This window comes from Pleurodeles waltl, chromosome 4_1 (genome assembly GCF_031143425.1).
Source record: "Pleurodeles waltl isolate 20211129_DDA chromosome 4_1, aPleWal1.hap1.20221129, whole genome shotgun sequence".
Taxonomy (NCBI): Eukaryota; Metazoa; Chordata; class Amphibia; order Caudata; family Salamandridae; genus Pleurodeles; species Pleurodeles waltl.
The window spans coordinates 191970893-191986991 of NC_090442.1; the positions used below are offsets into that span (position 1 = coordinate 191970893).

Here is a 16099-nt window from a genome sequence, read left to right on the forward strand (position 1 = left end):
CTTGGTATGATATTTGTTTGCCTTGTGTTAGAAATGGGGTCTCTAATCAGCAGTCGGTTTGAACCCTGTCCAAGTAGGGACCTTCACTCTATTCAGGATAAGGGAGATACCGGCTCAGATAACCCCTGCTCACCCCCTTGGTAGCTTGGCACGAGCAGTCAGGCTTATCTCAGAAGCAATGTGTAAAGCATTTGCACATAACACACAGTAATACAGTGAAAACACTACAAAATGACACCACACCAGTTTTAGAAAACAAGCCAATATTTATCTGTGTAAAACAAGACCAAATACAATAAAAATCCACCATACAGTGATAAATTTATGAATTCTGCAAGATTTATTCAAAAATACAGTTCCTTGAAGTCAATGGCTCCACCTGGGGCTATCACGGCGTCGTTATCAACAAAACCAACATTTCAGGCCGGCTGCGGCACCGCAGGCCAGCTACAGAGTCGGGAAGACCCACAAACAGTACTGCAGGGCGTTGTGCTCCTCGCGGTGAGCTCCGAAGAGCGGCGTCAACAGTGTTGGTTCCAGAGTCGTTGCAGTGTGAAGTCACATGTGTTGCGGATCGAACTCGGCTGATGAAGTCAGGAGCGCTGGTGTGGATGGTGTCGGGGGTATGGTGCAACATGCAGTGCCCACAGGTCATGGTGGAGTCAGCGGCTCAGTGATGGTCGTACAGCAGCATTGGTGAGACGAGGACTGCGGTGTGAAGCGGGCGGTGCGACACGCAGTGTCACCAGGTCATGGTGCAGGCAGCTTCGCTGCTGAAGTGATGTCGTTGGTAGGCCCAAGTCAGCGGTGCGGGATGGCTCTGTGGGGCGTCTACGGGTCACGCTGCAGACAGGGATGTCTGTTGATGACACTGAAGTCGATGGTGCTGGCGTTGGTGGACCAGGTCTGCAGAGCGGGACGGACGGTGCTTCGTGCTCCTCACGAGCAGTGTCCACAGGCCACGGTGCAGGCAGCGGCACCTGTGTCAGCAGGAGTGGCGCCATCAGGGGATACAAGGTTGCAGTGTGAGCAGGCAATGCTGGAGTGTGGGGCCCACAGGTCGCGGTGTGAGCAGCGGCTTGGTGAAGTCATCCGATGCTGGCGTCGGTTAGACGAGGGTCCCGGGGGGAAGTGGGCAGTGCGGCTCGGTGTGGCATCGGCGGTCACGGTGGAGGCCAGCAGCTTCGTTGGTTGTGTTGCAGCGGTTTTTTTCCCCTTGAACAGCACAAAACACACAGGTCCCAGTCCTGCAGGTCGAGGAAACTGAAGCCTTTGTTGTCCCTGAGACTTCCAACAGGAGGCAAGCTCTACTCCAAGCCCTTGGAGAACTTTCTCAAGCAGGATACACAACAAAGTTCACCCTTTGCTCTCTTAAGGGAGAAGAAGCTACTGCAGGCCAATCCAGCAAAGGAGCACAGCAAAGGGACAGTACTCCTCCTTTAGCTCTTCTCCTTGGCAGAGGTTCCTCTTGATTCCACAAAGATTCTACAAGTCTGGGGGTTGGGGTCCTCTTCTTATACACCTTTCTGCCTTTAAAGTCGGCAAACTTCAAAGCAAAGTCTCAAGTGTTTGCAAGCTCCTTCATTGCCCAGGCCAGGCCCCAGACACACACCAGGGGGTTGGAGACTGCATTGTGTGAGGGAAGGCACAGTCCTTTCAGGTGTAAGTGACCACTCCTTGTTCCACTCTAGCTCAGATGGCTCATCAGGATATGCAGGCTGCACTCCAGCTTCCTTTGTGCCACTGTCTAGAGGAGAGGTGTGAACAGCCCAACTGTCAAACTGACCCAGATGGGAAATCCACAAAACAGGCAGAGTCACAGAATGGTTCAAGCAAGAAAATGCCTACTTTCTACAAGTGGCATTTTTGAACTCACAATCTAAAAACCAACTTCCCTAAAAGATGTATTTTTAAATTATGAGTTCAGAGACCCCAAACTCCACATTTCTATCTGCCCTCAAAGGGAATCTGTGCTTTAAACTTATTTAAAAGGCAGTCCCATGTTGGCCTACGAGGGAGATAGGCCCTGCAACAGTGAAGCCCGAATTTGGCAGTATTTCACTTTTAGGACATATAAACTAATAAAACATTGACAATTTTTTTTTACTGCTGGTCCCCGGGATTAAGAGGGCAAGAAGTGGTGGTAGCTCATTTGCCTATTTAGTTCCTAAACTCTGGAATGCCCTTCCATTGAACATTAGAATGATTCAATCAGAAATCAGCTTCCATAAGCTGCTAAAGACACTTCTTATTCTAGTCTTCGCAGAAGTATGCAAAGATGTCCTGGGGCTACTGCTTGCACTCAAGCACTCTAGAAATCCAACAGAACATAAATTTCTACCCACCCATATCCACTTTCTTGTAGGTAAAACATGGCGCAAAGCGGATAGCAATTTTCAGCGTCTTCAACAAAGATTTAGGTTTATTGTGCCCCGACAAATCACGCCCAGTAAAAGGAGGCAGTCATATCACCTGCAGTGTTACAGCAGTAAAATAAATACAAGTAATGAACTGCCCTCAGCCACCCTGAAAACAATTAACGAGCACAGCTGAGATCAGCATCCTACATTCACCAGGTACAGTTCTTCGCACATGCCCAACACCCTACTCTTTCCAGGAAGTAATGGCAAACCACACTTTATATCACTGCCTGAATTATGACTCATTGATGCCAGGAGGCAACCACATTAAAGGAAGCACAGATTATCCCGGCATCTCCCTCTAGCCCAGAAGCTCTCTGAACACACTCTGCTACCAATCTGTGCATAAAACAAAGTTACAGAAACTGGAGGAGGTGCGGTGCTTACATCCGCACATAATAGATTGAGGGTCTTAATACTACAAAGCGGTAGGGTCATGCGATGGGAGTTGAAGGATAAAAGCGCAGCACAGCCTTCACATCCGGGTTTTCACTTCATCAACTAGACGAGCTCGGGCAGAGGCAAATCGCCAATTGCCACACACATCAATCACGAAGCAGAGCGGGCAAAGGGTAACCAGGTCCACATCAAAGCTAAGAGAGGAACTGACCTCAAATGACCTAGATACCGATACACAACCACTTATTCTTAGGACTGGTAACCATTAATTAACTAGCAAAACCTTTTGGGCCATGCTTGCAAAATGAAAACATTATCTATATAGGATAAGAACACGGCGTGATGTAATTTAGAAATTTGAATTGCAAACTAATTTTAAGTCATCTTCATATTTGGTGTATGCTTGTGTTTACCACTTTGAAAAAGACAATCAAAATCTTTTAAATAAAAAAAGGCAAGTACAGGAACATTGAAAGCAAAATTTAACCCCAATGTAAATATTGTTCAAAACATGCATGCGAGTTACAAGAGAGCATACAATTAGCAATGATTACAATATTAAACCATGAATCATGCAAGCTGCGATGCTGTACAAACGGTATTTAAAACACTTTTAATTAAAAGTTTTAGATTAATCTATCACAGTCTAAAACGGGTAATCAGCTCTATTATGTTGTTGTTAAAACCTCTATGCTACAACCTAGCAGGAACCCGAAACGTCACCGTGGGATGAGGCATAGCTTCCCTAAACCTAATTACAGCCTAGCGCGCCAGTAAACATATGTGACATCATCTTCTGACAATCCAGACCGTTCAACGCCTTCCCTCCCGAGCTACATGCCGTCATCCACCTGAAACCTATGGGTAATTGTCCAAAACCAACGCACATGAACGCCATGCATATGTTTTCAGGGAGGGAGCCTTAAACATAAATGAAATAGGCCAATTGTAACTGGAATTCTGATCCCACAGTGGAGGCTTCTTTGCACTATGGACGAAAGTAGGCCACCAAGAAGGCTCGGCCAGTTTCAGCAGTGTCTGCGACTCTTTTCTACAGCTCACAAGCCCAACAGTGTCTTTTATCCCACCAAAGCCGATACACCAAGTACCGTAAAACTACCTATTAGTAACAATTATTTAGTGCGTTTATAAAAATGTAAACAGTATTATTAATTGAATGAAATGTAAGATATTTATGATAAATTTATCTCGAACTACAGTGTTTATTTAGTCGTTTAGAGATTTTTTGGACTTCCCTCAGAAAGGTTCAGAATGAGTTTCATCACAAGGACAACCAATGAATTCCCATCCCAATAGTACTCAAGACAATGCAAAACTGATTAACAGTCCCAGTCAAAATCAAGGCCAACAGATCATTGGAAGGCATTAAACACATCATGCAAAAATAGTTGTGTCTGGGCTTCAATCTGAGATCAAGCTGTAAACGTTTAACTGGATAAGATTGGCTAAATCCAAGAAAGTTTCCACACTTCACTTTCAAATGTGCTAAACCCAATGCCAAACTCCTAGTCCAGAGTGGTGCCCCACAAGCACTGCTGAGATTACATAAATAAGATACACTACTGTTACTGGGCTCTGAAGAGTCCATCACATACTAAACGTGTACTAAGGAGTTAGCACCTTAGAAAAATCCTTTTTTAATAAAATAGTCAACTCTGTCTCTGGACATCGGGTAATGCCAAAAATTAAAATTCTTGAGTTGTTTTTTTTGCACTGCCACTAACTCCCCGGATACATGTACAAGATGTGTAGATGAAGACTAAGTATTTGGTTTTGTGATTAATTTTAAGATTAAATACGACCCTTTCTAAAGTAAACAGACATGGTCCACGGTAATAAGCTCAACCCTACAGGATACTAAAGCACAAGGAGAATGGGCCAGCCTCACGGAAACATAGTGACCACCTGTAAATAAGAAGGAATATCAGCAATGTACGAAATGAACAGCAACATGGTCCTAGCACGCTTACTACCTTAGCAAAAACCATGGGCATAATTCACAAAGGTAAACTTACACGTTTGCATAAGTTTACTCTTTTTCGGTATTCAAAAAACAAAAACAAAAATTTTATGTTCGCACTTCTCTGTCCCAACTGCGGAATATCCGCAGTTGTAAACTTACATTTAAATAATAGTTTTGTCAATACTGACAAAGAGTAAACTTATACAAACATGAAAATTTACCTTTGGACTAGGACAGGCATATCTTTGTAAGTGTGGAATTCTCTGCCCCGCCTACAGAGTCTCAACCGTTGTAACCTTACTATTAAATCACAGCTGTGTGAATACCGAAAAAAAGAGTAAACTTATCCACACTTGTAAGTTTACCTTTGTGAATAAGACAGCCTGTTTTTATGTGCAGACTTCTCCACCCGACTGCCGAATCTCTCCAGTCTTAAACCTACTAAATCATAGTTTTGTGAATACAAATGTGCAAGTTTACTTTTGTGAACAGGACAGGAGTTTTTAAGCGTGGACTTCTCCGCCCTGACTGCAGAATCTCCACAGTCAAACTTAATATAAATCATCGTTTTGTGAGCTCCGAAAAAAGGAGGAAAAAAAGAAAAACATAAGTTTACCTTTGTGAATCAGGCCCCAAGAGTCTCTGTAAAGATCCGAATCATAACTCCAGGAATTCTAAACACTACTTATTGTTTTTTTTAACATAACACTGCAAGGTCCACCCTTTAGAAGCCAGCACAGAAGACCTCAAAGCACACAAAAAGTTTTTCTTCAATGCCTTTGCAAAAGTCAGAAAGAAGGCTATCAGTGCATGGAATCCCGAGCCATCCTTCCTAAAACCTGTTCAAAGGTAGGACTAAAACAACCCATGTCAGTAGCGCAAAATAGAAAAGAGGCCAAGAAGTCATGTAAAGAACACCTTCTTACCACTCAAGTCAGAGGATGATCAGCTGACATTTTCATGTTGCAGTCTGGTCTCTCCTTTTAAAAATTAGGGTTCAGGCTAGGATATTTGAATAGGATATTTCACTGCAATTTCCACTTGCCCAAAATAAATTGCAAGTCACACAAACTTGCATAGGAGGGCTCAAAGCACCAAACGCACTTAAGTCAAGTGGGTAGGTCCAGGGTCCCAACAAACGTTGATATGCATATAAAGAGCTGCAATTAGTAAACATGTGGCCCAAAGAGGCCTAAAGCCCTCTGCCAATGCTTGTAAGACAACACACAGGCCCCAAAACAGTGAAGAGTTAAAGGAACCCAAAAAACATGTGTGGAGGATATAGAGTGTATAAAGTCCTTCAACGTCACACCAAAAGTATTGGAATAGGTCTAAAGCCACACCAGCAAACGTGGCAGCTCTCAACAAAGTCCATATGCTGGTTTAAGGCAAGTACAGAGATGAGAAGACACTAAAAACAAGTTATGCTGGAGGAAAGCCCCATCCAGATGTAAAGCACCCCCCCCCCAAAAAAAACACACACTCAAGGGGGGGAAAGAACCTTAGCAATTGTGTCTAGACTTGCCACAACAAGTGAATGTAGAGATCTAAAAAGTCACTTGCTGTGTGTAATTTGTTTAAAATCCCAAAAGACAACTGTAGGCAATTCTAAAAGGACCACAAAATGTATAGGATAGCAGACAGCTCCTCGAAAGGTTGTAAATATAAACTTCAACAAAAGTGTATGAATTTCTAGAGTACTATTGATCACCAGAACAAAGGTCACTAACCTGGCTTCTAATCAAGCAAAAAAGTAAAACAAGACCCTATGCCTCATACACAAGACTATTGATGGTTGGACATCCACCTAACTATCCAACCAGATGATGCCATTCAAGCTGACTAGACGACAAAGGAGCCTCCCAAATCAGACTATCTACCTGACAAGGTATGAGCATTACAGAGGTCGGCTACTAATCCCTCATTAACAGTGGACTGATAATTCTGACAGGGTTTAAGATTTGCATGAAGAGTTCCTTGGTTTGAATAGGCTAAGCCTCTAGGTGGACTAGCTTGAAAACATGCATAAACAGACATTACCATTCTGATTTCCATACATTATTCCTCAAAAACTCACAATTCGTGGGACTCCGCATACCAGAATGGTAAACTAGTAATGGAGAAATAACAGGAAATATTTGTGGCCACATTCACAATGGACCTCCTCTCGAACTTACTTTCTATATACTTCAAAGCAAACCTTCTGAAAAGCAGAAAAACTTGTAAATGCATCTTCTCTAACAAGCATCCTGACTACATCTCAACTGGTAATCCCCATCTAGTGATATTTCACCATAACTAGTGGACATCAAGTGGCAAGTCTATCACATCCATTTGCAACGTTCAGTTATCTCTTTTGTGCAAAGTGCACTTAAGTGGTCTTAAAACAAAATGGATGAAATAAAACGGGTCTCTCAAACTGGACCCCCAACACACATATGCTGCATCTTAAGCCCACGCTGAAGTGTTAGTAGAATCAGGACAAAGCTGAAAAAAACAGTAATCGAGTTAGACTTATTTCCCCAAACTTTACTGTAAAGAAAACATTTCTGAGTTGAAATAGTAATAAGGAACAGTGCTTACTCTTACTGCTTTAGCTGTCTAATCTCAGGAACATTTCTGGCAAGGTTCTGACCTGTTGAAGAACATATGGCAATGGGTGGCGTAAACACCTGTATTTACCCTGTGAACTACCAAAACTAGATCTCAATATGGAGAGAGGGGCTGCCTAGAGTATCACTTTTTGGTCTTCACACGAGTTTAGAGTACAGATGGGAACCTTAATTTAAGTATCTTTGAACTGTGAACGATTACCTAATTTAAAGCGGACTTTTCGTGATGTAAACTAGTCACTGCCCATATAATTCACATTTAAATCTCATTCATACTACTTGGTGACAGGACTTTGAAGTAAACTGCTTAAGAACAGGATTCCTTGCCACTACGATTCATGACTGAAATAGACACGAGTTGCTGGGGGGCCTGGTTTCGTTCGACCATTGTTTGTATCTTTTTCAAGGCCTTCTTACCACTAAGGTAAAAGAATGCTCGAGCTATCAAATTCCAGCCAGTGGCTGCACAAAATAAAGTTTGATAAACAATCGGAATTCAGAAATGTGCATCTTCACTACACAAGCAATTTTCCCCACGTAAATTTCGGCACATGAAGCCTGTCTGAATGTAGTGGGGAAACAACTCCCAATAAATACAGGCACATGAAACTAGGTGCGGAAAGCAAACCCCAACTCAATAAAAAAATGTCATAATCAGTTATGTGCCTTCTGGGGCAAATAGTAACTCACTCCCATCTCAACCATTCATATTCAGGCGCCGGCTGGGCTCTTTTTTAACCACTCTTGCTTGAGATCGAAGTAGACACTAGCAACAATAAAAAGTCCGTAATTCCTGGCTGCTGAACGGCAAACAAATTGCATCGATACCTTTGAAACAAAGCTGAGGGGGGACGCAGGGAGAAGTCGTACAGCAACAACAGGAGAGGAGGGCCATCCTGTAATCCCCGTGCACTAGCAGGGTAACAAAACAACAGCACTGCATGCCACAGCCGGCGAAGCCTAGCATCGTTCATTGTCCAACCAGTGCTCGATGGAAGAAGTCGCACATGCGATTTCAGCCTGGATTTCCAAAGATCTTCGAAACGCCACGCCCCCCCCCCAAAAAAAAAAACACACACAAAATTATGCAAACTTTCGAGGGCGAGGGTCTACTGCATTTCGACTACAGTACACTTTCACACTGCCATGGACGTTAGAATAATAGGTAGTGCGGAAATGTATCATTTGTAAAACTGAGACAAAATGATGTAAAAATCAGCTGTGACGCATCAGGGAGCCCGCAGACCTCCCCGGGTCCCTTCCGCGGTGCACGGTAGGGCTGATGCGGCACGGCCCATTCATCTCTTTCTGGAGTCAGACAGGACCAAACAATCCGAGCAACAGACAGTGCTGCGAAACGGAAAGGGAGGGGTGGGGGTACAATAAGAGCTCTCTGTTTATGTGCCGTGCCTGCACCACGTGTAGGGCCGACAACAAACACAGCTCGACGTTTTCAGGAGCCAGGCCAAGCCCCCTAGTCGATGTAGCGTGTAAACAAGAGGAGCGTTACACAAGGTGCACAAATAACAGACCGCTCCGCTGGGCTGTGTCCCCGAAACAGCAATGTGCGCCTAGAGTGTGAAACAGGCGCTCGTTGGCCGCTTTTCATTCACACGCTGGAATTCGTGCACCCACCACTGAAAAAATGTTTAGGGTCTTTGTCCCACTCGCGTCCCTGCCGTATCCCACAGCAGAAGGGGGACGGGATTCACCCACAGTAATGGTAGGACACAATCACGGGGTTGTAGGCACTAGGAGCATCCCCGGCCTCCCTCCTCCGTTGATGCTCAAAACTGCGCCCCCCGGGACTCACCTCTATCTCGAAGTCCGGCAGGCCGAAGGCGGTCCGGAAAAGGGAGCAAAAGTGCGCGATAGCCGGTACTTCCCACCACGAGCGGATCTCCTCCAGCGTGGGGGTCGGCGGGGACCCGGGCTCCTCCTGGGACATGTTTCCTCAGCGACCCCGTCCCGGTGAGCACATGGGTATGGTCGCCTCGCTCCCCGGCGCGCGTGCTGCCAGGAGGGGCTCGCGCACTCTCCTGATAGTCCCGGCTCGAGCGCCCGCACCGGCGTTCTGCCCTCCGCGCGCTACACCCAGGAAACGTTCAAACCGCGGCGTGAGCTCCCAAGTAAACGTTCCAATTAATCCCCAGCGCGAGCTCCCGGCCAGCAACTCAGACCCGGGCGCGAGGTCTCTTCGTGGTGTCCTATTGGACGAGGGGCTCGCGGCGTCCTACCGCCCGCCCGTAGCTGGGAGCTCGCGGCCGTCGCGCGGACCCATCTCATTCAAGGCTCGCAGCGCCACTCTCTATTCACTTCAATGCAAATTGCACCGAGAAGGAGCGAACTGCCGCCGAGGGGGAACAGATGGGAGGTTTTGTTTTGTTTGTTGTGCGTGCGAGTGGGGAGGGGGGAGTTTAGCAAGTAGAAAGAGAGACTGGAGGGGGGTGGGACCACCAAAGCAACGAGGTGGGGGTGTGACTGCCTGCGATACTAAACAACACAAGCAACGGCTGCAGATCCCCCCTGCGTGTAATCTGCTCATCTGTAAGGAAACCCATCCACCCGCGGCATGTGCGCGCTGGACCCGGTCATTATGTCGGGCGGTGGGGGTGGATAGGGTTAGTTTACGCTCCCCAGGGTGCGTGCCCAGGTGCTGGCCATCGGCAGATTACCCCCTCCCCGAAATGGTTGTGCCCGTTTAAAGGGACCACATGGTGGTGGGGGGGGGTCGAGGAGTTTAGTCCCTCGGCCTCGTTCAGGGTTGTTGCTTGCGCATGGGATGGCAGAGTAGGTCAAACTATTACACAGTGCGCTAGTGCCCCCTTTCCGTTTGGGCATCAGCCATTGTTCTTGGGGAGGGGGCGGGGGTGTATATAAAAAGAACACGTGAACATTTCTGAACTCCGTGCTTGAGTGATACGAGGAGAGTGTGTTTTATTTAATTCACGAACAATCCCACCGTTCCGCCACTTCATGAGCCTCTTTTGTTTTTTTACTTATACGTTTTTTTTGTTTTTGTAGTTATACTTTTTTTGTTATTGTAGTTTTACGCGTCCTTAGCTGCCTTTATCAACCTGCAGTGATAGCGAGGATGGGGCACGCCTGTTATAATAACTCGTTGCAACGCTCAGAACCACAGTTTGGCGTTTCCTTGCTTTGCAAATAGGTGCTACTGTGACATAACCTACCGACCTAGGAAGGATGAAAGGCTTAATGGCCTCTGCAATAAATTCAACTTTGATTACTATTTTAGTGCTTTAAATGGGCAATGCAGAGTTACTTGCACTTCTTTGAAAGGGAGAGAGTACCTGCACTTCTCAGCACTGCTGCAATACGTGTAATAAAAGAGTACTGTCACTTCTCAAGAGCAAACAGGTAGTATTGAGTGACTACCTGCACTTATATATTTCCATTTATAGCACTGATCTAGCTTTGTATTGTAGACACCATGGTTGTCATTATGACATTGGCGGTGACTGTTAAAGTGGCGGTAATACAACCAAGAGGCTGGTGGCAATTACCGCCAAATTTTGACCATGGCGGTGATACCTCCCATGGACAGCCAATGTACCACACCAACCGCCAGGGTGTAAACACCACTGACCACAGTGGTAGCCATCAATAGCCAGGCGGAAGTCAAGGTACTGTCGACCATATTATGACATAGCAAACCACCAGGATTTCAGTGGCGGTACCAACGCCATCAAAAGCCTGGCGGAAACACTTCACAGAAAATGAAAAACTCACAATCGGGGACACAGAGGATTCTGCGTCCGCCATGGAACCGGAACTCCAAGTCTTCCCGATGCTCTACCACACCATGGTTGTCCTGGAGTGCCTACGAAGACAACAACAGTGAGTACAGCCGCCTAGCACTCAAGGGAGGGAGGAAAAGGAGAGTGGTGACACACACCATTCACACACAAACCATACACAGAACCCGCTGCAGAGTAACACAAATGTCACAGGAACCACGTTAAATTAATGCAAGGACAACAATTAGAATGTACGAACACTGTAATTTGCTGCCAACAGCCACTGTAATGTAAAATTAAATGTAAATGCAGGCTTCAATGTCCAGATTGAGGCAATGGCCAGTCCAAAGTACAAAAGGCCCACATGGCCACAAGGCACAGTCCAAGGCCCAACTTGACTCCTGACATTATCTGGATTTCACTGTTCAGGGGCATCATGTTGGAAATGGGCAAGCACCTCAGGGGGTTGGGGGGCACCTCACTTGAAGTGGGTAACATGCCCACTGGTTTTGAAGGGGGCTCCTTGCCCAATTGTCTCTAGTGGGGAGTGAAAGGCCACAGTCTCTGAAGTGGGTAACATGTCTACTGGTTCTGGAGGTTTTTTTTGCCCTCTGCTGGTGGAGGGGGCTCCTTGGCTGCCTTTGTGGGGACATGGGTGTTGTGTGTTGTGCAGTGGATGTTGAATAATGTGGTGGGGTGTGGGGTGCGTGATTGATGGATGGGTGTTTGTAGTTGTTGCTGTGATTTGCATGGCTATCTCTTGGCTATATTTCGTGTTCGTAAAGGGTTGTGGGTAATGTGGGTGTGTGTTTTATAGTGATGTGGGTGGGTGTGGTGTGTGTATCAGTGTCAGGTGTGTGATTTTAGTTTTGGCCAATGTTGTGTTGTTTTGTATTTGGGGGCTGTTCTGACCGCGTCATTGTGTACCGCCTATGGTTTACCGCCGGTGAATGTCTGCTGTGGTGATTCGTGGGTCTTAATGTGGTGGGCGTTGTTTTGTTGGCGTAAGAGTATGGGTGTACGTAGCAACAGTTTACCACTAACCTTTGGTCTGGCGGATATGTGTTTTGTGTCAGTATTCTGTCGGTTTAGTGTGTTTGTGTCATAATATGGTGAACAGATGTTCGCCTCCGCAACAATATGTTTGCGTCCGTCACCGCGGCGGTAAGCTGGATTTACCACCAATGTCATAATGAGGGCCCATGTGTCTAGCTCTCGGCTTGAATATGATAAGCAGATGTGCTAGCAGAGATGTAGTTATGGATTGCTTCCGTTGAGCAAATTAGACCAACATCAAAAGCCAGTGAAAGCACGGGCACAGATTAATTAAAATTTTGCGTTGGGATTGCGTAACTTTTTTGACTCGGGTTGTTACAAAAACCATGTTGGTATTTACAAGGAAATGTACATGTTTATTTGTGTTGCTTTGAAAAACAAAAAAGTTAGGCAGCACATGGCACTGCCTTGCGTTACTTTGCGTCAAGGTGATGTTCCATGGATGATGTATGGGTGTCCTCGTGCATCCATCCAAGGATTCTGACACAAACCCATATTTACAAAGAGTTGCAGACATATGGTTGTGCTGATTTAGTGAGCCTGCCATAACGAGGCGCAATAACTTTATTTGCATCATTCTGCAGCACCAATATAAAGGGGAAAAGCCTCTGAGGATAATTTTTGTGCAGGAAAGTACATTTTCATGCACAAGAACTATCCTGACCGTAATGCAGACACACTTGCACTATGGCACAAAAGTGCCTGCATTGGCACTAGATAGCTCAAATTGGGCCAAGGGGGAGAGCAGAAATGCTCCACTTTTTTGAAAATATGATACAGTTCTGCTCTCTACCCTTCCCGCAACACAGTGCTGCAACTTCACTTTCTGTTCTGCGCTGCATGAAGTGTGTGTAACTCCGGCCACATTGTCGTCACAAAATGCTGTGAGATGGCAGCTAAAATTCGAATCTGTGACTTTCGGGTTGCACATAGATTGCAACTAGAACATGTTTAACTTGCTGAGCTATATTATTTGCAAAACAATGAAAGTCTGGGCTAGGAGGGAAGATCCCAAAGGACACGTAGAAGCAGTTTCTAGGAGCCACATTCTCACACAATAAGAGACCTAAAGTCACACAGCTTATAAAGTGATTAAACTAGCATAAGGTTTGCAACACCAAACCTGACATTGTGTTCTCTTACATTTTACGCTCTTGCAAACAAAAAATATCTTCATTTTACTGTTTGCATAGTCTCTAACGAGGCAACACTTTGGGTACACTTAGGCTCCAATCACAGGAGGCTCACAAAATGGACACCGTCCTGGATGCCCAGCAATTGAGGCTCAGTATTTTCTAGGTACACGACCTGCACCTGTTTCCTTTTGACACTCATTAGAGTAGTACATTACTTTCCATTTTCTGAAACATGGCCCTCTAGACCTGTGTACTCAACAGAATGCTGCAACACGGATTTGCTCTATCTTAACTTCAGTTCAAATGTTTATGATGTATGAACCTAGTGCCGTACACACTTGACCAGTAACTTGTTGTTGGTTTTAACGCCTTTAGTGCGCATGTCGTCCAGTGGCCGACACATGGATACCCCCCCCAGTGTGTTTGTCGGCTATTGGCTGACACCAGGCAGAGTTTAAAATAATTCTCTGGTGCTAGTACCAGAGGATTCCTCACAACAACAAAAACAAGCATTTACAATGCAACGGGTCTTGCATTTGCTTATGTTAGAACTAATCGCGCTGTAAACTCCTAACCCGACTTTTCACCTATCGGGCAAAAGTGCATTTATGTACATAACCCGAAAAAGTGAAATCAAGTATGTAAAGCGCTCGACTTCTGCCAAGCGAGATCGCGCTCGTAAATTAGAGGAAAAAAAGTCCACGAGCCCGATTGAAAACAGAGAGCCTCGCATGTTTTCTGTACTTGGTCGCTGCGCTCGAGGAGGGCTAGCCACCGGAAAAGGCATGACCTATGCTTGCCTTCGACTAATGAAAGCAAGGATATTTTATTAGACAAGCCCACGAACCAATAGAAAACACTGACGTGAAGTTGACAGGGCTCCGAGCCCTTTTCTAAATACAAAAGAGTCTCGCTGCGATACGCATGCGCGAGCGCATGCAACGCAGGCTCGATCCTAAAAAAAAAAGCAGGGTGTGATGGGGAATTGCTCCCACGTCTCCACCCTGCCCCGCCCATCAGTGACATCATTGTTCTGCACTGACGTCACAATTTGTCATGCTTAATTTCAATGTTAGTAAACACTATAGCATAATGTGCAATATTCTGTGATGTAGCTACATCACAAAATATAGCATGTTGCGCTTTAGCGTTTACTAAGAATTATTAGTGTTTAAATTAACAGAGACATTGAAATTATGCATGAATATAGACCACTCCCTACAGGCATAATTGATAGTGGATACTAGAGTTATTACCATTTCTACAGTTGACTTAGTTGGAAGACCAGAAGTATAACACACATTTGAAGTCCTGAAGAAGCGCCTGTGATACGAAACACGTGTTGGCTGAGGCTGTTTTGTGTTGTTCTTTGCTCTACCATAAAAGACAAGTCATTCCTGATTGGAAAGAAAATAAAAGTTTTGGAAACTTTCTTCATGCGAAGTAGTGTTGCTTTCAGATCACACCAAATTAATATTTCATATGGACACTACTGTGGTTGAGGGACCAGAGATCTGTGACATTCCGCACTGGACATATTTCCCGAAACCTTCTGATGTAGTTTTGTGTGTATACATATATATATATATACATAATGTGATTTTTTTTTTTTTCACTGCTCTCTTGTTGACGCTGCCTTCCTGCACTAAATCGCCAGTGATTCAGTCGCTGACACCGCAACACTGCATCATCTATAACCACCGCCTTCATACTTTCAATAAAGTCAGGCACTCAGAGTAGCAATGCAAATTTCCAATTTTACTCAATGTAGGGAAAAAAATAGCACAAAGAAGAACGTGTTTCAGCAAACTTGTTGCACTGTGTTTTGCAATAACATGGTTTAAAAACACCTGCTGCAGAGTTCCTTGTACGTCCAGCTTTCAGGCAGCAATAAAAATGTCAGGGTTTTTGTAGTGGCAGTTTTGACTCTCCATAAAGTAGTGCAGAGGGTTAATATGTCTGCTTCAAAGAAATGGTACTGTGCAGATCACAGATCTGCATTTTATGTGGATAGCTAAGTGGATAACTGCTTTTGTCACAGAGGTGTTTTTGTTACCTCAGTTCATAAGATACAACTCTAATATAGAAGAGTGACTGTCATGAAAGAGCTGCATGCTCTTTGTTGACAGGTCAGAATGTTATGTTTATTTTCCCCCATCTTTGATTCTCTATTCCTAATGTTGCCACAAAAAGTGTTAGTTTGGGCAGATGTACATTCTTGTTGATAAAGCTAGCCTTCACCAGTGTTTTAAAACAAATTAAACTTATGTGAGAGAGGGGCCATGGAGAGATGATTGCGAGGGAAGCCAAGGGGAAGGTTGTCTGGGGAGGGGGATAGCAGGAGGGGGGATAGCACCAAAAATGATTGTTGCACTGGGTGCTACCAGCGCTAAAGGCTGTGATGATGGGTATGTGGCAAGGTGAAGTAATACTGTGTCTTTTTAAGTCTTTTTTAGTGTCTTTGGAGAACCTGCAGATTTAGGAAAGAAGATAAGGTAATGCAACTTCATCTTTATTTACTGTTGCACGCATCTTTTGAACACAGACCCACCAACTGTTTCAGAACAACAAATCTGCCTTCTGCGTAGGATAGTGTTTTAGAAGAACAGTTTTAGCCAGTAGCAGAGATGGCGTCTCCGTGGATGACTGCTGCCTAAGGCCCAACTTGGGTTATGGAGGACAGCTCTGAGGTAGGATCAGAGACTGAGACAGCATCTTAGGGAGAGGAAAATGG

General features: G+C 45.1%; 1 protein-coding gene across 2 annotated transcripts in view; it reads right to left on the reverse strand.

The window, feature by feature from the left end:
- CECR2 (CECR2 histone acetyl-lysine reader) overlaps positions 1-9975 on the reverse strand; it is a 330093-nt gene extending 320118 nt beyond the window's left edge. For both annotated transcript variants that reach the window (XM_069228063.1, XM_069228062.1), the window contains exon 1: positions 9229-9975. In XM_069228063.1, the coding sequence (XP_069084164.1) occupies positions 9229-9363 (135 nt within the window). In that variant the 5' untranslated portion in view covers positions 9364-9975. The remainder of the gene's footprint in view (positions 1-9228) is intronic.
- Between the last annotated feature and the right edge of the window lie 6124 nt (positions 9976-16099).